This window comes from Achroia grisella, unplaced genomic scaffold, assembly GCF_030625045.1.
Source record: "Achroia grisella isolate CSIRO2021 unplaced genomic scaffold, CSIRO_AGI_Agris_v1 utg506, whole genome shotgun sequence".
NCBI lineage: Eukaryota > Metazoa > Arthropoda > Insecta > Lepidoptera > Pyralidae > Achroia > Achroia grisella.
In genome coordinates, this window is record NW_026712900.1 from 358622 (window position 1) to 384506 (window position 25885).

The 25885-nt window shown below is 36.0% G+C and overlaps 2 protein-coding genes across 2 annotated transcripts in view; one reads left to right on the forward strand and one right to left on the reverse strand.

Moving 5' to 3' along the window:
* The window catches only part of LOC131846218 (fibrillin-1-like), a 42676-nt gene extending 27940 nt beyond the window's left edge, over positions 1-14736 (forward strand). The window contains exons 16-28 of the mRNA XM_059195467.1: positions 192-907; positions 1440-1643; positions 2534-2650; positions 2994-3170; positions 4745-4894; positions 5659-5816; positions 6172-6267; positions 7023-7150; positions 7986-8125; positions 9704-9848; positions 11150-11270; positions 12285-12409; positions 13287-14736. Coding sequence (XP_059051450.1) covers positions 192-907; positions 1440-1643; positions 2534-2650; positions 2994-3170; positions 4745-4894; positions 5659-5816; positions 6172-6267; positions 7023-7150; positions 7986-8125; positions 9704-9848; positions 11150-11270; positions 12285-12409; positions 13287-13452 — 2443 coding nt within the window. The 3' untranslated portion in view covers positions 13453-14736. The remainder of the gene's footprint in view (positions 1-191; positions 908-1439; positions 1644-2533; positions 2651-2993; positions 3171-4744; positions 4895-5658; positions 5817-6171; positions 6268-7022; positions 7151-7985; positions 8126-9703; positions 9849-11149; positions 11271-12284; positions 12410-13286) is intronic.
* A 6538-nt stretch (positions 14737-21274) lies between these two features.
* LOC131846217 (NACHT and WD repeat domain-containing protein 2) overlaps positions 21275-25885 on the reverse strand; it is a 55211-nt gene continuing 50600 nt past the window's right edge. The window contains exons 28-32 of the mRNA XM_059195465.1: positions 25561-25705; positions 24092-24254; positions 23190-23321; positions 22511-22735; positions 21275-21419 (exon numbers count right to left, since the gene is read on the reverse strand). Of these exons, the coding sequence (XP_059051448.1) occupies positions 21275-21419; positions 22511-22735; positions 23190-23321; positions 24092-24254; positions 25561-25705 (810 nt within the window). The remainder of the gene's footprint in view (positions 21420-22510; positions 22736-23189; positions 23322-24091; positions 24255-25560; positions 25706-25885) is intronic.

A 25885-nucleotide genomic window follows, 5' to 3' on the forward strand; every position in this document is an offset into this window, starting at 1 on the left:
TGACAATTTTTAAGGTACACACGTCACTAAAATTTATGATGATATCTGAGTTGGGGTGGGGAACGACATTTATAGATTTCTTGTAGGTACATATATAAATATAAAATATAATTTTTAATAATTTATTTATGGCAAGGGAGCGAGGCAATCTAGAGATATTAAACCTTTGAAATCAATCTTGTATTTTTCAGTGAAGAAGTTGACGAAGACAATGAAACTAAACCGCAATCACCAGATAATAAAATAGAAAACAAAATAGATACGCCTGTTACTACAACTACAGAGGTTCCAATTTCCCAAAGTCCACCTCCTAAGCCAAGTGAAGAACCTACTGTGGAAGAGCCTACCTATAAAATAGAGGAAAAAGACGATAGAACCAATGAAATTATACCTCCACAAGTACAACCAACTAATCCACCAGAAGTATCATACAGTGAACCCCCACAGAGTTCAGAAAGACAGCCTAAAGTAGTTGAAGTGCCTCCAACTGACACAATTAGTTATTATGAACCGAATACACGTGAACAGGAACAAAGTCGACAAGAACCTAAACCAGTGGAACCGGTGCCAAGTCTAGAACCTGAGCCATCAATACCCATTCAACCTTACCGACCTCAAGAACCTGAGCCTGATATAAATGAATCAGTTCAACCAAATACATCAAGGCAACCGGAAACTACATACAGTCCTTCCACAGAATCGTCATCGACTCTTGGTTCTCCCAGAATAGTTGATGTTGATGTTGTTATCGGAAAAGATACAGCAAGTGTGGACGGTGAAAAAACTCAGGACGGTGCAATCTTTGTCGATACTAATAATGTACCTAAAAACGAATGGACTATAATAAACGAGAAACCAGCTAGTTGTCAAAGTGGTTTTGAAATGGACGAATATGGTGCTTGTTTTGGTAAGTGTTCAATGGTATATATAGTTTTAGATATGAATGTTAGCGTCTTCGATAATTTCAATACAAGATTATTATTATACTTAGATTCTTCTTGACTGACGCTGCGTCCTGAATGAGCAAAAGATTAAAAAAAAATGCTATAATTTTAATAAATATTTTATGCGAAGTATACAGTGGCGTAGCTACCTAGGGGCTAGGCGGGGCAGTGCCCCGGGACCCTCAAGCTCAAGGGCCCTCGAACTTTTACAAGAAAATCTCGATCACTGATCTTTTGAAAATTTCTCCCATTTTCAAAATATATGTACCAGGTTGCAACCCGACATTAATAAAGGCAACTCAGTTGAGAGAAATTGGAAAGTTACGACAACAAGTCTAGTTTCTGCTACCTTGAATTCAAAGAATGATTTCTTTGATATACTCAGAGAAATGTCGGCATATCAAGGTTACTATGACGTCGAAAAAGCCTCTGAATAGTAGCCTCTGAGGTAACAGTTATGATGGTATGTTTTTTGTACCATTATTTTCATTCCAGATATCGACGAATGCGCTACAAACCAGCACGTCTGTTCTGGCCTAATAGAGTCTTGTAGGAACACTATGGGATCCTATGTTTGTGACTGCGCAACTGGTTTCCGTAGAGATTTGACTACAGGGGTGTGTGACATCATACCAACGTCGTCATCCTCGACTACCAGTACTACACCACCTACAACTACCCCATCAACCACCGAAAAACGTGAGTTTGAGGATGTTTTACAAAATAGCTGAGTTTACGAACCAACGACTTTAGTCCTGTATTTTTGTTGTTATATTTTTTTTCGGACTACTCTAATGCTGTTGGCCGCAGCTGGCCTTTAGAGCTTCACCGCATGATAGGAGGCGAGTGCAGATGGCTCTCCAAACCAAAGGATGGACTTATGGAGCGGTTGAAGGCCAAATCCCCCCCGACGGATACGGCTTTAGTTTGAGGGCAACCTATCATTGCGTTGTAGGGTTCAAACCTCGACTCAGGCCGTCGTAATTTCGATCCCCATTTGAATTGAACGGGGGGATTTGTTTTTGTTTCTAAACTGATTCGCAAAAGCAACAAAATCTAAATATATTAATAATAATAATATTTATTTATTGCCAGAACAAATGACATATTGAGTTCGTTCACTGTTTGTAAAACAAAAACTTTAAAGAGATGAGAATCTTAAACAACATATAAAACAATGAATATTCTGGGCAAAGGAGCTGACTCAGCTGATGCTGTGCGTGTAACGTTTACACGTACGCTTATTAAGGCCTACCAGAAGCCTGTGTGATATTCATATTTTATTATATACATTACATTGACATGACGGCCCCACGGGTCTAGGGGTTTAGCATACCGCGTTACTTCTGATGATCGCGGGTTCAATTCCTCGCACGGTACAAACATTTACATTCTTAAGTATAATCGGTCTGGGCGTTTTCTAGTACTCGTTATGTATATACAAAGAAAAAAATATATATGTATTCATAACAGTTGTCTAGTGCCCATAACTTAAGGTCTGTCTAGCTTGGGACTAGATGGCGCTGTGTGAATAGTCCTGAGAAATTATTTGTGGTAAAAAATCTGTTCTTGCATGATTTATCCGACAGCTCGCCGCTACTTCTGGGGATACCCTGACTATAGACCTCCCAGACTGAGACCATTCAGACCCCGTAACTTGTGTGATGCGGGGTACCATCACAACGCAGAAACGGGCCAATGTGAAGGTAGGTTTATTAAATCATGTTGTAGCGCCACGGCAGTCAGTGGTCTAGCGGCATACTGCTTTATTTCTGATGATAGCGGGTTCGACTCCTCACATTATATAGTTTTCTTTAATACCAATGTGAAAACAAAAAAGATTTGTTTTAAAATGGTTCATAAATAACGGATTTATGAAATAACAAACATTAAAAAAAAAAAGTCAGTTAAATTGAGAATGTCCTTGGAACTAGATGGCGCTGTGTGAATTGTCCTGAGATTATTATTATAAGATCAACTCAGCTTAGCTTGGGGCTAGATGGCGCTGTGTGAATTGTCCAAGGTTATTATTATTTAATTTTTATTCAGATATTGATGAATGTACAAACGGACAAGCAAATTGCGCGGCTGTAGAGATATGCGTGAACACGAACGGTGGCTACCGTTGCGAGTGCCAACCCAATTGGATACTGGATAACGTGAGACACCATTGTGTGCAAATCAGAAACCCTGACCAGTTCCCGCCTGGATATGGTAATGAACCTGGTGAGTACTTAACATGAAAAACATAAAAAATCTGTTCTCGTTGTCTATGTCACTCAGTCTTTGTAAGTCATTCATTCAATATAGTCAATTTTTTTTTAAACTGTGAAGGTTGCAATCAAGCATACGGCCCATCTGATGGTAAACGGTTACCGTAGCCTATGAACGCCTGAACACCAGGGGTATCACGTGCGCGTTGCCGACCCTTAAGAAACCTTAATATACCCTTCTTGAAAAACCTCATGCTGTAGTCTCGTGGGAAAACCCCGGCAGGAAGTTTATAGTTTGTGTAATAAATACTTAGATAAATAAAAGTTACTTCAATAATACTTGTTTACTTAACATTATAATTTTTATCATCATAATCTCATTAAATTGTCTTTCTACTATCCTTTCCTTTCTACTAAATTGTCTCTTTCTTAATTGCACATTGCTTAGTTACTGTGTATTATTACTAATTTACTTTTTTAATTTTATATTTATATAATGTGTGTATGTATATATATATGGATATATATGATATATTTGCTATTATTATTTATGTCTATTCATTCTATCTTGCGCCATCCACCACCATCTGTCTTTTCTCCTCTACCCAAAGGTTGTCTGGAAGAAATCGCTTTAGCGATAAGACTACCTTTTGTACCTAGCCTTCCTTTCAGTATATTATGAATATTGTTTCTTTTGTATTGTTTTTAAGGTGCAATAAAGAGTTATAAATAAAAAAAAAATCTTCAATCACATGTAATGGTATTGAAAATGTAGTAAGTTATGAAGAAAATAACGTTTTAGGTGACGATCGGTGATAGACTACCTTTTTGATTCCCTGAGTCTTACTTACTTGCTATAAACGCAAGTAATTAGAAAGATTGAATAATTAAGTAATTGGAAGGACTTCTTAAGACGTTATATTATTAAAGAGAAAGTTAACACGGCGATTTCTGTTCTTAAGAACTGCGTTTTGTCATACAGTAACAGAGCCCTAGCGGTACTCTCACACTAAGGTCTTTGTTTTCGGACTACTCTAATGCTGTTGGTTGCAGCTGGCCATTACAGCTTCCCCGGACGATAGGGGGCCAGTGCAGATGGCACTCCAAACTCGCGGAAGGACTTATGGAGCGGCTGAAGGCCAACTCCCGCCTGACGGATACGATTTTAGTCTGAGGGCACCGCTTGGGGTTTGAATCTCGGTTCAGGCCGTCGTAATTTCGATCCCCGTTGAATTGGACGGGGGACCGATCGTAAGGGGGACTAAGGTCGTAGTCCAAACGCGGATTTGGGTGCCATCTGAATTCGTTCTTTATCGGTGCAGCTGTAAAGTCCAAGTCACTGTTTAACACGTTAAAGATCCCAACGGTGGGTCATTCCGTAACGATAGTAATTGGGACCGACCCGTGGGCACTTCAACTGAAATAAATCTAGTGATTAAATAATATCTACCTCAAATTATTGTACACTAAAAACACATTTAAAAAATAATATACTTCAGTAACAATAAAAAAAAATACCGGTCCCTATGTGAGAAATAGAATTTCTCAATGCGATTTTTAACTTGTTAAACATGTCTATCTTTTCAGAATACCCACCACCAGATACCGATGGGTCCAGTTACCCCGAAACGAGCGGTCACAAATATGTGGAACCTGAAATAATCAAAGTTGACAATCGAGGAACGGTCATAAAGTGCCCCTGGGGGTACAAACTTGGCATCGATAATACTTGTGAAGGTATTTTTATTTATTAAGACAACAAATATCAATGTTTTATTTCATTATTTGAATTCAATATTTTGCATGCCATTACTATGACAAAAATGATCTTATACTGTAATTGTCATTTTATACACTGTGATTTTATATTATTAAAACACAGTAAAAGAACTTACAAGGATTGTTTAAAAGAGAAACACACAAGTTTCTTGCTTATTCTTCTTTGATGAGACCGCTTTCCGAATAATAGATTTAAATAATAGTAATGACTATTCAAAACATGATCTTAAATTAATTTATTTTTTGAATAAATGATTTTTATTCTATTCTATTCTATTATTATTTTAGAAACAGAAATAATCTATATACATAATATAAGCACCTTTGAATAGTCATATTTTTTATTTTATTTGGGTATTATTTTGTTTTTTGTTTGTAAGAAAGGACGTTTGAAATTAAATTAAATGAAAATGAGAGGGTTTGCTTAGTTTTTTAAATTAAAATTCTTAAAATTAGTCCTTTAAATAAAAATAAGCCTGGACAATTCACATTTATATTATTACCATATATAATATCATATTATATTACTAACTGGTACACGTAATTATTATTTTTTTCTCTCAAAAGATAGCCTATGTCCATACTTTTGATGTAATCTATCGACACGTCAAATTTCATTAAGATCTGTTCAGCCGTTTAGTCGTCAACAGGTAACAAATAGACAGACACTTTCGATTGTCTACTTGCATCTTAATCAGATTGACAACTATTTGTGTTTACAGACATAAATGAATGCGTGACGCGCGAGGCCAAGTGTGGTCCGCTTCAAGTGTGCACTAACTTACCTGGTGGGTATACCTGCAGCTGTCCTCTGGGACACAGGCTGGTGGGAGACCACCAGTGTGAAGATGTTGATGAATGCAAGCAGCCTGATAGTACGGTAAGTTACAAGTCATTACATAGTATTAAATAAAGTAGCTGTCACTATCTGTCCATACATAGGGACTTAAATTAGGGCTTAAAACTTTAAAGTGTGACATACTGTGACAAGAATAGCATATTTAGTGATGTCACGGTTCAATATCCTTTTAAGAATAAATAAATAAAATTGAAATATAACTATTGCGAAACTACTATTTGTTTCTTAATATTATAAAGATTGAAACAGAGGGGGGTTCGAAAATGTGACCAAATCAGATCAAACAACACGGGGATATGACACATGAAAATCGTAATTTAAGTTATAGATGGACATCTAAGGTCTTAATGTAATTGTCTGTATGTTCATTTTTCAGCCTTTATGCTCCCAAAATGCTGACTGTATCAACACAATTGGGTCTTATACATGCGATTGTCATAAGGGATTCAGATCAGCCCCAGTGAATGAAAAGGTAAACATAGTAGTACTAGTTGTACCCGACCACACGTCTGTTTTGTTTTTTAATTTGGAATGTAAATTGAATTGTAAACAAGCTGGTAGGCCTCCTGATGGAAAGAGATAACCTTTGCCTCATGAACATTTTTAATGACTGGGTTTCTTAAGGACTGTAAGAGGCAAAACCGTGTCGGTAATAGAAAAATAATTTCTAATATGTATATATATAACTTGAATAAGTCTAAAAAGACGCGTCGTGCAAAATATGTGACGTCCGGGACAGCACTCATGCGTTGCCATTAAAGACTGACGATTGATGAAGATAACAAAAGAAAAATGGATAAGAGTCGCTTTCTGCCACGTTGGGTTCAAATATATCCAGGGAAATGTGAGGATGTCAATAATTTCGTCCACCACAACGTATTATTGTTAATGTCTCCTCTCTCAACTGGATCAGTAACAAAAAAATGTGATAAACTGCGATAAGTCGCCTCCTATCATGTTGGATTCCAATATATCCAGGGAAATGTCAATAATTTCGTACTGTTAGTTGGCCGAGTCCAGAAGCCTTTTTAAAAAATAGATTTCATGACTAAGATTATATTATTGGAATAATTGGATGCTTTAATTAAACACGAGTGAATAGTTCGAAATCTTGTATTGGACTGCATCATTCTAGCTACAATTATAAAAGAACAATGGTTGTAAATAATAGTTCTCATTTAGATAGCAAGAAAAAAAAAGCGTGAAAAAATATTTATTTCGTTTTAGATTTGCATGGATGTAGACGAATGCGTGGAGGCCCGCTCCGGGACCTTATGTCAGCAGCGCTGCAATAACGTTTGGGGAGGTTACAGGTGCTCTTGCCATAGAGGGTACAAGCTAAACAAAGACAACAGGTAAATATATCCAAACTGAGTCTCGGAGCTATAGATATATAAGTTACGTACACGAATTTCAAGTTTTTGATATCTCTCTCCATTCTTGTTAAAACTACACACTTCTGAGATTCCTCTCACCCTAGAGTTGTCACATAGTTTGCAATATTATAGAAACATTTTAAACTTTACTTATATATATTACATTTTCAAAAGTGATGTCGAAAGAGTCAAATTTAGTACCCCCTCAAACTCCTTGTCACACTGTGTCATTCTTGACCCCCTTCTTTCGAAGAGAGTATGACAATAATCCCCTTATCATCCCATCCTATCCCATTAAATGTCTAATGTAATTGATGGAGTAACCCGATATCTGACTGTTATAGAATACAATGTTATAATATTTATTCAAAGAAATTTAATATAAGCATTTTTTTATTCTACCGCTAATACGGCACAAGACCACTAATCACAAGAGCGAGGAACCTTGTGTATAACTCTTAGTCTTAACAAAGTCTTATTCACTATATTGTGTTAATACAAAAACCGATGAAAATCTCCTTTCTTTCTTTTAAATATCATACCTCTACCGATTAAACCTGAACAAAGCAAAATAGATTTAAAACACCTTTTTGCATTATAAAGCCAAGTCTATTCAAGATGGTTATAGGCTGTCAAAAACCATACTTCGATTTATTAAAGCGGAACAAACAAAATAGAAGGAAGGCTAAGAAATGATCACAGCTTTTTCGGGTATTGCGATGCGATACAGTGTGTTATTGCCTTTTCTTTGAAATTAAACGCCGAGTGAAATGTCATCTACGTAGTTTATAATTCCAACCTGTCAAATTCTCAGGACTTGTTCTGATGTGGACGAGTGCGTGCAGTACAAATCGAAGAAGTTATGTGTGGGGAGGTGCCTTAATGAACCTGGAAGCTACCGTTGCAGTTGTCCACAGGGATATCGGCTTAGTGAAGATAAGAGAAGTTGTATAGGTGAGTCTAGTATTATTAATATCTCTCAAGCGGTATCGAACCTTTAATGGTGTGGGAAGGAAATTGTTAGTAATGTGGCTTAATGTCTCCATTGCTAACAACGTGTGGTACATTTATCAGTTGACCTCCACGCGGTTCCTCCTGGAAACCATCGTGATAATTTCTTGGTGAATTTGTTACGATGGGCTAACTGACCTCATGCTCATCTTATCATCCTTCACTGGTGCCCCGTAAGCGTAAACCGTTAGTGCAAGCGAGTGCACCATTCTTTATCATTCTTAAAAAAAAACCTAAGTGTGAGGAGAGCTTTATGTATTCTACCGAATATACAATGGCCTGAAAGAACTGTTAGACTTGATGCCCATGGCTATCTTTTACCATCGCACCGCTAGCCATCGACATGTCAAGTAGTCTTATATACCCTAGTATATTAGTTGGTAGCGCCGATACACCGCACCCTTCGCCCAGTAGTCCTCCTTCATGAAGATAACAGATCTGGTGGGGACCCGGGCCACAAACGTCTTGAAACTCGCGTTGTAACTCGAGTCCAGCTGCTTCACGCTCAGTTTTTCTCCTGGGCCTATGTAGTTCACAATGTCCTGCTCCTTGGTGGCGTAGTGTAGGCTGGATAGGTACACGTGGTCGATGTAGTAACACGCAACAGGCAGTTAGGCCCACTGGGTGGGTGCACTGGTTCCGATTGGATCTTCTGTACCTCACCATTGTAGCGTTATGTATGATAAAGTTACCAATTGTAGCGCGATGGCTATCTTCATCACTTTAGTTATGTATGATGTGAGGTGACGCTACATAATATATTTATTGTAGTATGTAGCTAGTGAGTATATCGGTGAAATAATTGTACTATTTATTGTACATTGGTAAGTTTATTAGATAGTGTGCTACATGGCTTATTAGTAACGCGGCAATTCGACGCGGAGTCGAGACATCGACTGATTTTACACTTAACTTAAATCTATGTTAGTAGAGACGTAAACTAATGGAAAGGTATCAAGTGTTAAAGTCAACTTATACATCTATACATATAAATATAATTGGAGTGTCTGTATGAATATTACAAAAATATTGAAATAACCGTTTTTTACTACATGCATATGAATATATATACGGTACATATACCAAAATAACATTTTTTATAATTTTTGTCTGTCTGTCTGTCGGTCTGTTTGTTCCGGCTAATCTCTGAAATGGCTGAACCAGTTTTGACGGGACTTTTTTGGCAGGTAGCAGATGTAATAAGGAGTAACTTAGGCTACTTTTATTTTAGAAAATAAAGTTAAATTCCACGCGGACGAAGTCGCGGGAACAGCTAGTTGTAAATAAACTGTCTTAAAAAAAAAGTAATTCAATTGAGTTTCTTGCCAGTTCTTCTCAATATACCGAACTGGACGGTAGGGAGAAAAATTATAATTTAAAATCTTGATGTTCATAAGCGGCTAAAATGTCCTACATGAATAACTAACAACAAGTGTAGGCACAACCCCTTTCAGTTAAATAGAAAAAAAATAAACTGGGCTACGATTTTTTTAATAATATTCATGTATTGTATGTATATAGATATTGATGAATGCGAAACTGGGGAAGCGCCGTGTGCCAAACTTGGTATATCTGGAGGTACCAGCAATGTCTGCCAAAATACAAGAGGTTCCTACCGGTGTCATCGCATTGTCTGCTCACCAGGATACTACTTGGAGAGTAAGAAGTAAGTATACACTAGTACAGTTCATGTATATAGACCTCGGTCGCGGGTTTGATATCTCGCACGATACAAACCTTTGTTGTCATGAGTATGATTGCTTATATCGGTTTCAGTGTATATCATTACATAGTATAAAACAAGGTCGCTGTCGCTGTTTGTCCATATGTATGCTTAAATGTTTAAAACTATGCAATGGATTTTGAAGCGATTTTTTTTTAATAGATAATTCAAGAGGAAAGTTTATATATATAATATATGTACACCCGTACACCAGTGCGATGCCGGGGCAAGTAGCTAGTTATGTATATATTTAAACAAATACCTATGTATTTCAGTATTTTAATCAGTTGTATATTGTATATAGTAATCATAATACAAGCTCTGCTTAGCTTGCAACTAGATGGCGCTGTATACATCTAAGTGTTCGGATTAATACCAGCTGCTGAGTTTCACCACCGTACCACCCGCCAGAAACTGAAATACCATCCTGATCATCTGGATGAATGGCGGTCTTCCACAGTGCGGTTTTCTAGAAACTTTTTGCCTCGCACAACCACATTATGGAATTACCTTCCAGCAATGGTATTTCCGAACCGATACGATATTGAAACCTTCAAGAAAAGAGCTTATTCCTTTTTAAAAGGCCGACAACGTTGCAATTGCTTGCAATTCCCCTGGTGTTGCGGGTGCTCATGGGCGGCGGTAATCACTTACCATCAGGTGAGCCGCATGCTCGTTTGTCCCCTGTGTTATAAAAAAAAAAAAGTTATAGTTTATTTATACTCTCTGCTAGCAGTCATATTATTTGTTACATATAAAATATTCTGTACCTTATTTGACATTTTTATGGGAATGGCACACAACCTGACGGCCCACCTGATGGTAAGCAGTAACAGTCGCCTATATACATAAGCAGCACATTACGTTATCAGGTGATGCGTTATCCATTTTGAGGACTAAGATGTCCTGTCTCTTTTTTATCTGTAGTCAATTTTTTTTCGGATTATTTGTTATTACTCTAGTGTTAGCCGCGGCTGGCCTTTACTGTTCCACTGGATGATAGGAAGCCAGTGCAGATGGCACTCCAAACCAAAGGAAGGACTTATGGAGCGGCTGAAGGCCAACTCTCGCCTGGCGGATATGACTTCAGTCTGACGGCACGGTTAGGGGTTCGAACCTTGGCTCAGGTTGTGCTCCATTGAAATTGGACGGAGAATCGGTCAGAGCCCTAGTTATCTAGTGTCCTCTATACTAAGTTTGAGACCAGATGGCGCTGAGTAAAACAAACTATATTATGTTTACAGTCGCTGCTCAAGAATTGAGAAATCGTGCCATAACAATGATTGGGCTTGCATGCATCAACCGTTGACGTATTCACACAACTATATTACATTCGTCTCCAATTTGTACATTCCAGATTCTGAGGTAAACTATTTATTTATTTATTTATACAAAGCAGATTACAATCAATACAAGAATTTGATTATGTGGGTCTTACCCCACTAATTATGATAACGACTTAGGCTTTGAAGCCGGCTACCGGAAGAGAAACTCCAAGTAGCGCCCGTGACTTGTGACACGGGTGTAGGTTTAAAAGGCCCTTTTAGAATGCATTAACACTCACCTCCACTACTTGTAGGTTCCCCCCAGGCCCACCTTAAACCGGGATAAACCCATTTCTAATACAATTCACTTTAGTATCCAAAATACAACTGGCACGCTGCTCGTCGGCTGAATGCCGTGGCTTACTCAACAAAAGAGAATTTATCAACTACCGACCTCCGTAATTATAAACCGAAGTCAGTGTAGTAGGGAGAGAAGCGGGAGTAACGGTTATCTTATGACTAACAAGTTAGTTCGGTCCATAAATATTAGATGGCGCTATTTACAATATTTGTAATAATCTTTACATTGGGGACTTCATTAGTACTAAACACAAACCTTTTTAAAATATCGGATTTTTCTACAATGTTGGTGTGAACCCTAACAATTAGGAGCGTGTAGTTAAAAACCTTAAATTAATCATCCGATTAATTTAAGATTGTATATGTATTTAAGATTAAGTACTAAATTGAATGAGAAGAGTTGATATTTGAGAGTTATCTGAATTGTACGGTTCATAATTTCAACTGTAAAAGTGATAAAAAACATTAGAAGTCAATACGTCTTCAATTTGACGACCTCGGCACACCTCGTTACATCGAATGGTCACGTGTTCGGTTCCTCGTACGGTACAAACATTTGTAATCATGGGTATGATTGTTTACGTTAGTCTCTCTGTTTTCTGTGTATAACATGTATGTATTTATAAAAAAATGTATTTAAATATTTATATCACGTGTCTAGTACACATGTACACAAACTCTGCTTAGTTAGGACTAGATGGCGCTGTGCAAATTATCTTGAGATATTTTTATTAAATGTACTGAATATTTTCAGGTGAACCTATTCACCATGAAAGGACCAACGAAGCTAAATGACGCCAAGCTAAAGTTCCAGATGCGGCTAGTAGACGTGAATGCGCCGCCGTCGGTGAAGGAGAAAGCTAATATTAGCTCATTCTTGTAAGTAATAATCACTCGCATTTTAAGTCTGTACAGACTGGTTCGTGCCACTTATTTTTCGTGGATGATGGAATGGTGCACTCGCCTGATCTAACGGTTTACCTTAGGGGGGCACCAGTGGAGGATGATAAGATGAGGTCAGGTCAGTTAGCCCATCGTGACAAATTCGCCAAGAATTTATCAGGATGGTTTCCAGGGGGAACCGCGGGAAGGTCAACCTAACATTGCTATTAATAAGATCATCAGTCCATTGCTAACAATCCTCTTTCCCCCCGATTCGGACCACTTGTCATAGTGGTCAGATGGAGACATTGCCTTCCTTTCCTTCTGGATCATCCACAGGCCCTTACAGACCGCTGAGTAAAGGTCTCGAGCTTACGCTCTTTGCCCGGGCATACTGCTAAGGTGAACCACCCAAGCGTTGTTAATTTACGCCTTATTTGGCGAGGCGGCTTCAATTATGTAGCCGGCTGAAAGAATAATGGGTATTAGGGTCGCTGCCGGGCCAGTTTTGGGTGCCGCTCCGTCACCATGACGTAATGACCCTGTGGTTTTTTTCCGGACTACCCTAATGCTGTTATCCGCAGCTGGCTTTTACAGATATAGGCGAGTGCAGATGGCACTCCAAATCCGCGGAAGGACTTATGGAGTGGCTGAAGGCCAACTGTCGCCTGACGGATACGATTTTAATCTAAGGGCACCGCTAGGGGTTCGGAATTCGGTCCCCGTTTGAATTGGACTGAGGTTCGATCGGATCGCGAGTTGCGTCCGGTGGGTGCCCATGGAGATGGGCGCGGTCTTGCAGGGCACTTCACGTCTGCTATCTACGCGCGAGAATATGACACAGAAGTTTAATTTTAATATCTTCCTATTTCAGGTTGGATCAACAAACGTATTACCAAGCAGCAGTGGCTCTGGTCCGTCCACTCATTGGACCACAGAGTATAGAACTGGAATTGTCTATGGAACTGTACAGTCAACAACAATTCGAAGGGATCGCCGTCGCTAAACTATTCATACACGTGTCGGAATACGAATTCTAAATGTTAATACAAGTTTATACTACATAATAATATATATTAAAGAAAGAAAGAAAGAAACATTTATTGACAACCATTTAACATACATATACATACACACTCAGAACAATTACAAAAAACATCTATAATATTTATTTACAAGGTTGGCAACATAGCCGACGGTCACCATTTGCCGTGAAAGGATTCTGTAATGTTGATACTGAGATGCTGTACATGTGTTGTGATAAATACCTTCTTAAAACGACGTGAACGTAAAAGTATTTCAAACCGATATTAACTATTATATTCTAACCGTCCTATTTAACGTCAAGTCAAAAAAAAGAACTTTAATAAAGTGTAATTAAATACCATCTCGATCACGTCGCTATTCAAATAAAAAATAGGCATTTCCATTCGTTAATTTAGGAGCTACAATATCACAAACAAACAGACACATACGTCAAACTTTTAACGCCCGACACAAAAAGTGAAATGCTTTTTTTGGGTCGTCTGTCGAGAAAAATAGTACAATAGCTGCAATTGAGTATATAATACTCCTCATTTTTCTGGGGGGGGGTTACAACTCGACATTTTTAAAAATATTCTGGCCATTTTAACAGACATAATCTCAAAATCATTATTTGAGAATATTTTAGTCACCTAGTGTTTTTTATGTATTTTTTAAGTATATATACCGCACTAGTTTTGGCAACTGTTTCAGTTGTGAACTGTCTTTTACAGGCTGATTAATAAAAATATTTTTTTTGGTTTGATGCCCAAAAATTATTATTTTTATTAATTAATAACTTAGTTTCTTTAAGAGAGTTGTTCAGTTTCATGTAAGTTCATAAAACTGAACAACGGTCTGAACAATCAGTAGCTTTCGGCTTAGCGTATCTTTTACGATTAACCCTGTAAAGATTGATATTTCTGTATTGTGTTTGTTATCTAATTTAATAGCAAACGTTAAGGTTGTGTAAGAACATTTTTATTATATAAGTATCAATTGAAAACTGGTTTTATCTGGTTCAGTTACTTACGTTAGTTTACATTAATTATATTGTCAACCGGGTCTTAATGTCGAACTGTCGAGAGGTAAATACTTTTATTTGCCATAAAATTATTTGTGTTAAGACCCGGTTAGCAATAGAAATTATGTTAGTTTGTATGTATTAAATGTGATGATATAGTTAAGCTTGCCCATATTGCTTAACTCTTGACGCAAAGATTAAAGTTATAAATAATGACTGAATGGAATATCATAAAAGTACAGTTTGTAGGTTATAAAAAGTTTTGATATATTATTCAGTTTTTTATTCCAAACCCTAATTTCAGCCGTATTTGTAATATATTTTACTAAGCTAACTGTAATCTAGAATCCTTGGCTACAGAGTTAAAATAAAATGTGAAGTAGGAAGTCGGAGATAGAATTTATAAAACATAATAATTTGACTAAATTTTTATTCCAAAACTGAAAATATTATTTTAAAATACCTACCATATATTTAGTAGAAATAAAAGTAACAAGAATGTAGGTAATAGAAGTAGAAATAATCTTCATTCAAATTAACTTCATATACCTAAATATTTCTAAATAGTTTTTTTTTGTTTACTTGACTCGAAATACATATTCATTCAAGAAGAATCAGCAAAGTAAGCCAATTAAAAAGCACAAAATTTGTTTAATAGGGTTAAACAAATTATGTGCTTCTCTCGAAATATGTGAATATAAATTGCTAAACAGCAGGATTAATTGAGTGAGAAGTAAAAAATTAAAGACATTTTATTGATTCATACTATAATAACATTTTAAACATTTTTTTAACAATCCACTTTTCGATGTATCATTGCCAACAATGTTCCAACAAACGACTTTTATCCACGGATTACGATGTTGCGTCAGTCCTGTTCCGACGACGTTGAATTAGGGCTCATCCACATACACGTTTTAGGTCCCACGTTAAGTACGGTACGGGAGGGCGTGACATCGATGAAGTGAGATATTGTGTTACAAGGTATGGAAGGAGTCGTGATGTCACATTTCGAATTCACATTATTAGTAAATATTTGTAATAGATATATTACTTAATCCAAAAATATTGTTTTTATATCGGAATACAAAATTCTTAGTAATTCATATTTCAAATGAAAATATAACTTATGTCGAGACTATTGATTGTATGTTAATTTATTCATTTTCTAGATATAAAACTATAAAATACGTGACGTCATACTAGAGAACGCGAAGGTTTACAAATGTGACAAGGATGAGGTTGGGAAGAGAATCAATAATCGTAACTTTAGTAAGACGAAGGATGAGGCCTTAAATCTAATTTGAAGGATAAAAGTCATTCGCATTTTCCAACATATACTAAAAGGAATAATAACAATTACTACTAGGTACAATTGTGTAGCTAAACACTATCTACTGCATCTAGTCATAATAACTCTCTAAATGGTTTCTATTTATCGACAATATTATTGACAGTCGCGATGTTTCACAAAATCATTGTCATACCCACGGAGATGCAGGAGAGCGGGGGGGGGGGGGGGGAACAATCGTATGCATTAACTTTTGAAAAAAACTGGATACTAGACTTGGCCTAAAAATGTGTCTTAACATATCGCCCTTGGGGTGGGGGGTGATATGATGACAGGGGCATCATATCATCCCTTTTTGTACCAAGGGTGAATCTTGCTATAGAAGTAACGCTCATGATCACAGGTAATCACATAATAAACTTAATTGGAATATATAAAATGACGAAATAACACAAGGTATAAAAAAAGTATAATATTTTCGCTGCCATTAACTGTCACTATGGCAAAATACATCCCAAGTACCTCCTAATGTGTTAAACGTTTACATGCGTGCTTAATATACGCGACTACAATCTACAAATCGAAAATGTTATTAATTTCTAATAAATTTGTACTATTTCATAATTACTAACCTACCAAATAAATATTTTGGGACCCTAATTAGGTTTACTTAGGCTGGCCACACATTTTCGATATGAGTCGTACATACCATGTCGTCGATGGAGCCATTCAATTGGCGCATTGACTGCTACGCCCCGCCCTCTTTATAATTGCGCCAATCGTACGGCGTCATCCACACGGTTTGTCTGACCTCAACCTCAAATAATGTGAAACCTTAATTAATAAAACTAATTTAATATTTTTAAAACAATACCATCGACCTAAAATGTATTGCTTAAATAAATTAATATTCAAGACTGTATTATAACTAGGTAATTTAAACATTGAATTTTAAAATCTAAATCACGAGATCCAAATTTCCAAAAAAGTCGACTTTAAACACATTACAATAAAATCAGGGACAATCTTGGAGCAGTAGTGGTAAGGGATAAAATGTGGTCAGCGCTCTATGAGAAATAACTACGTTTACATGACAGTTCTTTCACACGCGAATAGGAGTGCTTGTTATTTAGGACGTTAATGCCCAATTTACACTCAGCCCGAGTGGGCAGGGAAGTAAGTGAAACACTTCCCATGCCATTGGCGCTGCCACTCGCGTTGCCCGGAGCTCCCTCGATTGTCGGTTTTTCGTGCGCGAGTCAAAGGACAGACAGCGTGTTTTTAGCTCTCGCTCAGTTCTCGCCCGGCAATATTTCCGGCAGCGCGAGTGGCAGGGGAAGCAGCTGAATGTAAACGTAGCAGTCTGTTAAAGTAATCATGAGTGATTGTATAACTATTTTTAATGTTCGCTCTATCCCGTGATTTCGCGTATATCACATGTCATTTCACTCTTTTTTTAATTTATTTTTTTATTACACAATTATTTTCCAAAGACACGTTTCAAATTTATAAACTATCAATAACTCTATAATTATGTCTTTGGTCCATAGACAAATGGCCGCCATTTTACAATATTGATTGTTACAAAATGGCGCTTAAACAAGCAGGAGAAGGACGCGGGAATCCGCCATGTTTGAAGACGGCGCGCGCGGTCTTTCTCATTCTTTTTTTCTACAATTTTCATACTTTAATTCCTACGTGCAAGCCGATTCGCGCGTAAAAGAGCGTACATGTAAATGCATCTATTTGGTCATGATTTCACTACACTTAGGAACACCACTGCTCTGATACTGCCTCTGATTTTAGTGGCGTATGTAGGCCACATTAGAAACGTTCTATAAAATCTACCTAACTCGTAATGAGACCAAAAATCTTTCGTCCTATCACAGACCATTACATTTCCGCCGCCATTTTTATTCTCACAAATGTCATTTAGAATAATAATAAATAATTCCTACTTAATATTACTAAAATGCTAATTTATCTACCGACTAAACTATTAAATGAATTAGTATTATTTTAATTAATTCTGTTATTACCTCACTACGGTAAATAAATATATTATTTTTCTGTTCAATTAAAATCTTACAAAACTGATTGTTGAATATTAGTATTGTTGGCGATTTTAATATACTACTATACTTATTAGAATCAATGAATGTATGAAAAACTCTTTATTGTTCCAGAAAAATATAATTACATGAACTAATGTTCATAAAAATATAAAAGCACAATCAGTGATAAAAGTTCCTATATAATTGAAGAATAAACATTAACAAACACAATATATACAGGTACGGAATCAGTTTATATGCTAAAAATGAATAGATATTAATAATTTAATATTTCCGACAATAAATAATAATAATACTAATTCATTTCTGAAATATTATAAAAATAGCATTTCAATTTATTTCTCTATCTTAATATTACGACTAGACATTTTTAAATTATTTAAAAATCGAAGCAAATGTAATATAATCTACAATTATAATTTCAATGATTTATAATATTAAACAATAGAAATACACTAATAAAAGCATGCCTAGACAATGGACTCATACCTACTCATAAACTTTTTTTAAATTCCAATATTATAAATATATATATATGCTAGCACTTACTTGACGTTCACTATCATAATTATCATTTCATTACATTACCAACGCCTAGGCATGCTTTTTTTGTGATGAGCACATCTTTGCTAAAATTATTTAAATGTATATATAATAAATTATATGATACTATATTTCGAAAGTACTAAGGAGAATGTAGTATTATATAAAAGTATAATACTATATTCTCCGTTTCGCTATATTTTTATATAAATTTATTATTTAATTAATTAACACAAAAATATTTTTATAAATAACTAGTTCACCGCACAAATGTAGTTCTGTCTTGAATTTTGAATATAGAATTCAATTTATAATTCAATTAACTTTATTAATATTCCGTGCAACTTTCTTAATTTCTTTTTTCACAAGAACTACAACATTCTTATTTATTCTTATATTTGTTCTTCTTTCTTATGAACTATTTCCTAATAATAAACACAACAAAGAAAGAATTAGAGAAATCGGTCAAGCCGCGTGATGCCGTAGATGGGAAATAGGAATATATATTTAAATATACATATGAAAGCTAAAAAGAGAGATTGTATTAGAAGTAAACATGTATCTAAAATTTTATAAATACCTAGATTGATAAATTTAATTAATTAGATCACTCTTAAAAAATTGCTTAATATTTTTTTCTTTCAAAATACAAGTTCAGAAATGAGTAATAAGATAGAATATTAAGAAAAGAGAATATTTTCTTGCCCTATATGAAAATAAAAACAATAACACTGGAAAAAAAATAAAACGAGAATGAAAAATTGAATCAAGTACATAGTGTAAATCATCTGTATGTAATAATAAATCGAACAAAAAAATATATAGAGCGTATTGAAAAGTAATCACCAATTTCATGTAACATTGAATAATATAAAATATAGAACAAAAAGAATTTCAATATATCGTAAGTCTAAAAAAATCACAAAAGCTGTAACATATAAAGAGAGTAGTTGAGACTTGTACAGCCACTTGTTAAATAACTTTGTTGCGAAATCAGTTCGTTATTTTCTTTCGTAAGTACTTTCTTTTTGTTCAAATATCTTTATTTGTATTATATTGTATGTATGGGGTAGGACCACCGAATCTACAGGGGAGAAGGAGATAGTTATGGGAAATATTGGCTATGTTGTTAAAAACATAGATTATAATAATACGACGTCGATTTCCACAGAGTTTCTTTTAAATTCATAGAGAATTCTCTATAAAAAATACGAAGAAATGAAATTAGACTTAGTCATCACTCAAAAATATGAATATCATCTATACATATAAATAAAATTGGGTGTCTGTTTGTAATATTGAAATAACCGTTTTTTACTACATTCATATGAATATACCTAAATACGGTACATACACCAAAACAACATTTTTTAAATTTTTTGTCTGTCTGTCTGTTTGTTCCGGCTAATCTCTGAAATGGCTGAACCGATTTTGACGGGACTTTTTTCGGCAGGTAGCTGATGCAATAAGGAGTAACTTAGGCTACTTTTATTTTCAAAAAAATATTTTATTGTAGAAAAATAAAGTTATATTCCATGCGGACGAAGTCGTGGGAACAGCAAGTTGTAAATAAACGTAGTTGTTGATAATCATACCTTTCTAATCTAAAGATCTATAAAATCTTATTTATTTATTCATTCTTTATTGTACTATTTAAAATTAATGTGCAGTTTGTGAGCTTAGCGCCATGGCATTCTCTGCCAGCTAACTATTGGGTAAAAACAGAATGTTTTTCATTATTCTGAAAATTCATTGCAATTCCAAATTCTTGCACTATTTTAAAAATGTATTTATATATTTCTCAACAATAACAATATCTCTCAAATAACAACAATCCAAGAAATATAAAATTAAAACTTTAATATTTATACACATATAAATATATAAATATAATATAAAAAAAAATATATATATATATACATATATATTTATAAACTTTTGTAAACAATATCGCATGCCGTGGCAACCAGTAATTAAGTCAACACTATATACCTGACCTCTTTGCAAGTTACAATTTTTATGTAACCTCATAGTGTATATCTTGTTGGTCGCTCAAATAAATAAATAAAAATAAATAAATAAGTAACAAATATAGGTTTCTTATTTATATATTTCTTGAATTGTTATTTCTAGTGAAGTTTGAGTTTTTCAGTTACCTATAATTGTAAAGAAAACTTGTTAAAGAAAATTTTAGTTTAAAATATTAGTCGCATTGTCCTATGGAGAATATTTCATCGAGTTTAATTAGTTATTGTTGAAAATTCTCATAGTAGCTCGTTTTGTATAAAGAGAGGTAGGAGATGTGCAGCCTTAAAATCTATAAAAAATTGATTCGTATAGGAAAAATGCAGTGCTTATTAAAAGCTAACTACACGCTTCTAATAGCTTTGTCTACATTTATATTAAATATAATATTATAAAGATAAAACTTTCATTTTTATGTTTGTACGTAATCGAGTACTTACTATTTTTTTTTCCACTATAACCAACTTTAATTTGCCAGTAAGAAACTGTCAAGCAGAGTCGTGCTATGTATTTAGCTAAAAATATCATCAATTGTTTTTTTATTAGTACGTAAATAGTGCTTGATATTTTTTTTTAATTTCCACTGAGACTTACTATTATTTACGAGTAACAAAGAAGCTGCTTGGAAATACAGATTTCCAAGCAGCGCCGTGCTATACATTTAGTTAAAAATATCATCAATTCTATTTTTTTATTTAATTGCAATAGCAAAGGAGCTGACGTTTCACCTGTTGTCAGCGCCTATATACATGAACAGCACTACGGTCATCACATTATCATGTGACGCCCATTTTACCGCTCATGCGTTGCCATTCCAAAGGACGTAAGATGTGATACCTCTTATATTGTAATTTCATTCTATGTTGAAGTACATAAAATAATTATTCATTAGGATCCACAATATTTAAGACAGTAAGACAGCCATCTTGGGAGGCGATGGCGAGCGCTGTACCACCGTGGGCGCTCGCCACTCCGGTCACTTCAGCTGGTGCTCTGTACTCTGCCACCGCTCTGCCATCTACCGTTCTAGAAATAGAAGTAATACTCAGAACTGTTTGTCTCTGATTTTAGATTAGCATAATTAGTATCTGCTTTAAAAAAAGCTTAAACCCCATTCCACAAGAGTTGTTTGCCTCGGAGTGGATGTCTGGGCAAAAGGGTTATTACTAAGCTCCATCTTTGACCCTTCTAGGGAATACGGATACCTCGTAATACGGATGATTCGTGTCGTCAAACGGGTGCCGTTTGTAGGGACTGTGACTCGTGTTGTCGAACGGATCCGCTTGTAGGGACTGTGACTCTTATTGTCGAACGGCTGCCGTTTGTAGGAACTGTGACTTGTGTTGTCGAACGGGTACCGTTTGTAGGGACTCGAGTTGTTGAACTGGTGCTGTTTATAGGGACTATGACTCGTGTTGTCGAACGGATGCCGTCTGTACGGACTGTGACTCGTATTGTCGAACGGCTGCCGTTTGTAGGGACTGTGACTCGTGTTGTCGAACGGGTGCCGTTTGTAGGGACTGTGACTCGTATTGTCGAACGGCTGCCGTTTGTAGGGACTGTGACTCGTGTTGTCGAACGGCTGCCGTTTGTAGGGATTGTGACTCGTGTTGTCGAACGAGTACCGTTTGTAGGAACTGTAACTCATATTGTTGAACAGGTGCCGTTTGTAGGGATTCTGAATCGTGTTGTCGAACAGCTGCCGTTTGTAGGGACTGTGACTCATGTTGTCGAACGGGTACCGTTTGTAGGGACTCGAGTTGTTGAACGGGTGCCGTTTATAGGGACTCTGACTCGTGTTGTCGAATGTGGAGAGTCACAGACTCGTGTTATCGAATGTTCGACGATTTTGATTTGATTTAATTTGTCAATTAACACAGCTATATAATCCCTAGTTAAACAACTGATAGAAATACTTAAATAATGTTTCGATACATAATGTCAATAGAAAACACTAGCAAACTAACATAGAAAATAATAAAAACAAAGCTAATATAATAATCATAGTCATGAATCCAAAAGTATGCAATATGAAAGGCCTCGAACCCGCAGGCATCGGAAGTAAAACGGTGTGCTACAGCTAGATCATCGAGACCATCAAATATACAATATCATACCTGAATACCCTCAGCGTCTTCCTTCCGCTGTGATAATAAAAGACATATTGGTCAGTCGAGCTGAACATGGTTATTATAGAGAAGACGCCTTCAGCTGCCCTCGATATCAGCTGTTGTACTGACGTGCCTCGTTTCAATTCAATAAGGTCCAGACCTCCTCTGGTCGGTGCGCAGAGACCAATCTTACCATCTCTGGTGCACGCGCCATTCCAACGTGGTACGAATCTGAAATAAAAATATAAAAAAATCCATTGCACGAGAAATCGCTCCCGCAAGTATTGGGAGTAAAGCGGTGTACTAATTTAGTACACCGGGCCTTAAGGTTTTAGTACCACCAAACCTCTAGGGCAGCGCTAATTATGTATATTCGTCTATATTCATTACATTAGGTTATTATCTATACATATAAATAAAAATAAACCAAATATCTCCTCACTAATTTAACAGTCGACAACGCCTCTGACTAGATGGGTATCAGGATAGGGATAACAGCGTGGCATTAGATACGTGTGTGTGTGTGTGCGTGAGTGTGCGTGCGTGCGTATGCGTGCATATGTATGTGTGTGTGTGTGTGTGTGTGCGTGTGCGTGCGTGCGTGCGTGCGCGTGCATGTGTGTGTACGTGTGTATATGTGTGTCCTATTTTTCAGGTCTGCTTCAGGTTTACTGTTAATACTAACCTAACAAGTCGCTTCGTCTTGATGTCCAGTATTCCTGCTTTATCATTACCAACAACAGCCACCCAGAGCGGCTTATGTGGCAACGCCTGAATGCACTGCATGTCTTTAATTCCAGTGTTCTTTATTGGGATTCTATAACAACATTATAATTTAATGAATATTAATTTTATCTAAAAGGAGATTAAACTCAGAAACGATTGGCAATAGGCACCAGCGTTAGATGGCATACCCCAAATAGACCTTTCGAGAAATACCCCAAATAGAAATAGATAGACCCCAAATAATTGGAAGAACGCAAGGTGATACGAACGCATCTAGTCCCAAGGTAAGCAGAGCTTGTGTTATGGGTACAAGTTAACAAGTTACTGATATGAACACAGAGTGTATAAGGTACTTTCATGCTCATTTTTTTTCTCATATTTCAACCTTTGTACTTTGCAATTTTAGCAAAGCAAAGAATACACCTATTTTTATCTTTAGTTTCTCTATCCACCCAAAGGTAGTCTGGACGCAATTGCTTAGTGATATGACCCCGGCTTTTGTATCAGTTAATATATATTTACTATTTCAATTATTTTTTATATTTGGTTCAATATATAGTATAAAAAAACAGCTCTACACTATATTACTCTATAGTTCTATCTATTTTGGAGGTCTTGGTGGTCCAGCGATTTAGCAAACCGCTTTGCTTCGGATGGCCGCGGGTTCGATTCTTCAGTACAAACATTTGTATTCTTGAGTATGTTTGTATCGATCTGGGCGTTTTTTACGTATATTATGTATGTATTAAAAAATGTCTATATATTTAGATCAGTTGTCTAATACCCATAACACAAGCTCTCCTTGGGACTAAATGGAGTTGTGTGATTTGTCCAGGGTTATTTTTATATTTCTGATCATACCTGTGCAGTCTAGCACCGGTTCTAGCATGGAATATATGTAGGCAGTCCCTGGATGACTTATCCACGCCAGGTGCAGCTATATGGTGCTCATCAGCTGATACCACAGCAGCTCTGTACCCAGTTCCCCGTACTTCATACTCCGCTGTGTATATTTTATCACCGTCTGTAAGAAGCATCACCTAAACTATTACTACCATAACATAACAATCCATACAATACAATAGAACGAATTATAAATTATTTATTTAAATAAACGTATATTAAGGCACTTTTGAATAGTCATCACATTTCCTTAATCTACCGTTCATTCGGAAAGCTGTCTCATTACAAACAGAACTAAAAAGAATCTTGCGTAACTCTTTTAAGTAATTTAGTTATTACTTTACATTTTTAAGCTGAAATGTGTGATACACCATGTGATCTTTTTATACATACATATTCAAAATTAAGAATCCTTTATAAATGTAAAATGTAAATGTACATTGGACTCCATTTCCCGCAATCAGCCTCTCTTCTGGGCCGTTGTGCGTGTAGAGCCAGACTACTAGAGTAGCCAGTTAAGCTCTTCCCAGAAGCGCAGAAGTCTCCTGGTGTCATCACAGGTTTCACGGAGCGATCTGACCGTTCCGAGGATTTACTTTCATTGTATGGTCACTGCTACGCATTCCAGGATTACGTGAGCAGCCGTTTCTTCGGCTTCAAAGCAGCCTCGACAAAGGAGACTGTCTGTACCGCCTATTGTGTACAGGTGTTTGTTTAAGGAACAATGGCTCGTTATTGTCCCTATCATTATTTTGAGGTTCAGTAGGCGTTTTGTTAATCGATGGTTTGTTTTTGGAATTGTCATTTTTGATTGTTTGCAAACAGTGGTTTGTTTCCAACTTCAAGAATCCTTTATTTAGGTAAAACAATTTTCACTAAGTTCTATATAACTGTTGAAGACTCGTTTTATGCTTAAAAATGTCTGTATCAGGAGGCGTATGATCCTGTGACTACATGTAACGAACGAAAGCTGACCACTTTCGTTTCCGGCATTACCAAAAACCTTTCTTTATAGTACAAAGATAACTTCATTAAGATTAAGTGTGTAAGCAGTGCACATATATAGGTAGTCTGTCATGGCCACTATTATTATATACACGCGGACGAACTCGCAGGTAGATCTAGTATTATTATCTATACATATAAATAAAATTGGAGTGTCTGTTTGTAATATTGAAATAAACGTTTTTTACTACATGCATATGAATATAAATACGGTATATAATACACCAAAATAATTTTTTTTTACAATTATTGTCTGTCTGTCTATTTGTTCCAGCTAATCTCTGAAATGGCTGCACCGATTTTACTGGATTTTTTTTGCAGGTAGCTGATGTAATAAGGAGTAACTTAGGCTACTTTTATTTTAGAAAAATAAAGTTAAATTCCACGCGGACGAAGTCGCGGGAACTGCTATATATATTTACCAGGTATAGTCCTAGCTATAATATGAGCTATAGATATATTCTCAACGTTGTCAGCCGCAACTTCCATTGAAATCGTTATGAATTTGGTGCCATCCTCTAAGAGCAGAACTTGCTTCACACCCTTCTGTTCTTCTTTGAATATTACCTGGAATTAAACAATGGAATCTAGAAGTAAATAATGGAATTATCCCTTTGATGCCTTCACAAAATCATGTCAATTTTGCTTTACTAATCGCGTAATAATATAATCGCGGGTTCGACTCCCTGCGCGGTACAAACGTTATATTCTTGAGTATGATTATTTGTATCGGTCTGAATGTTTTCT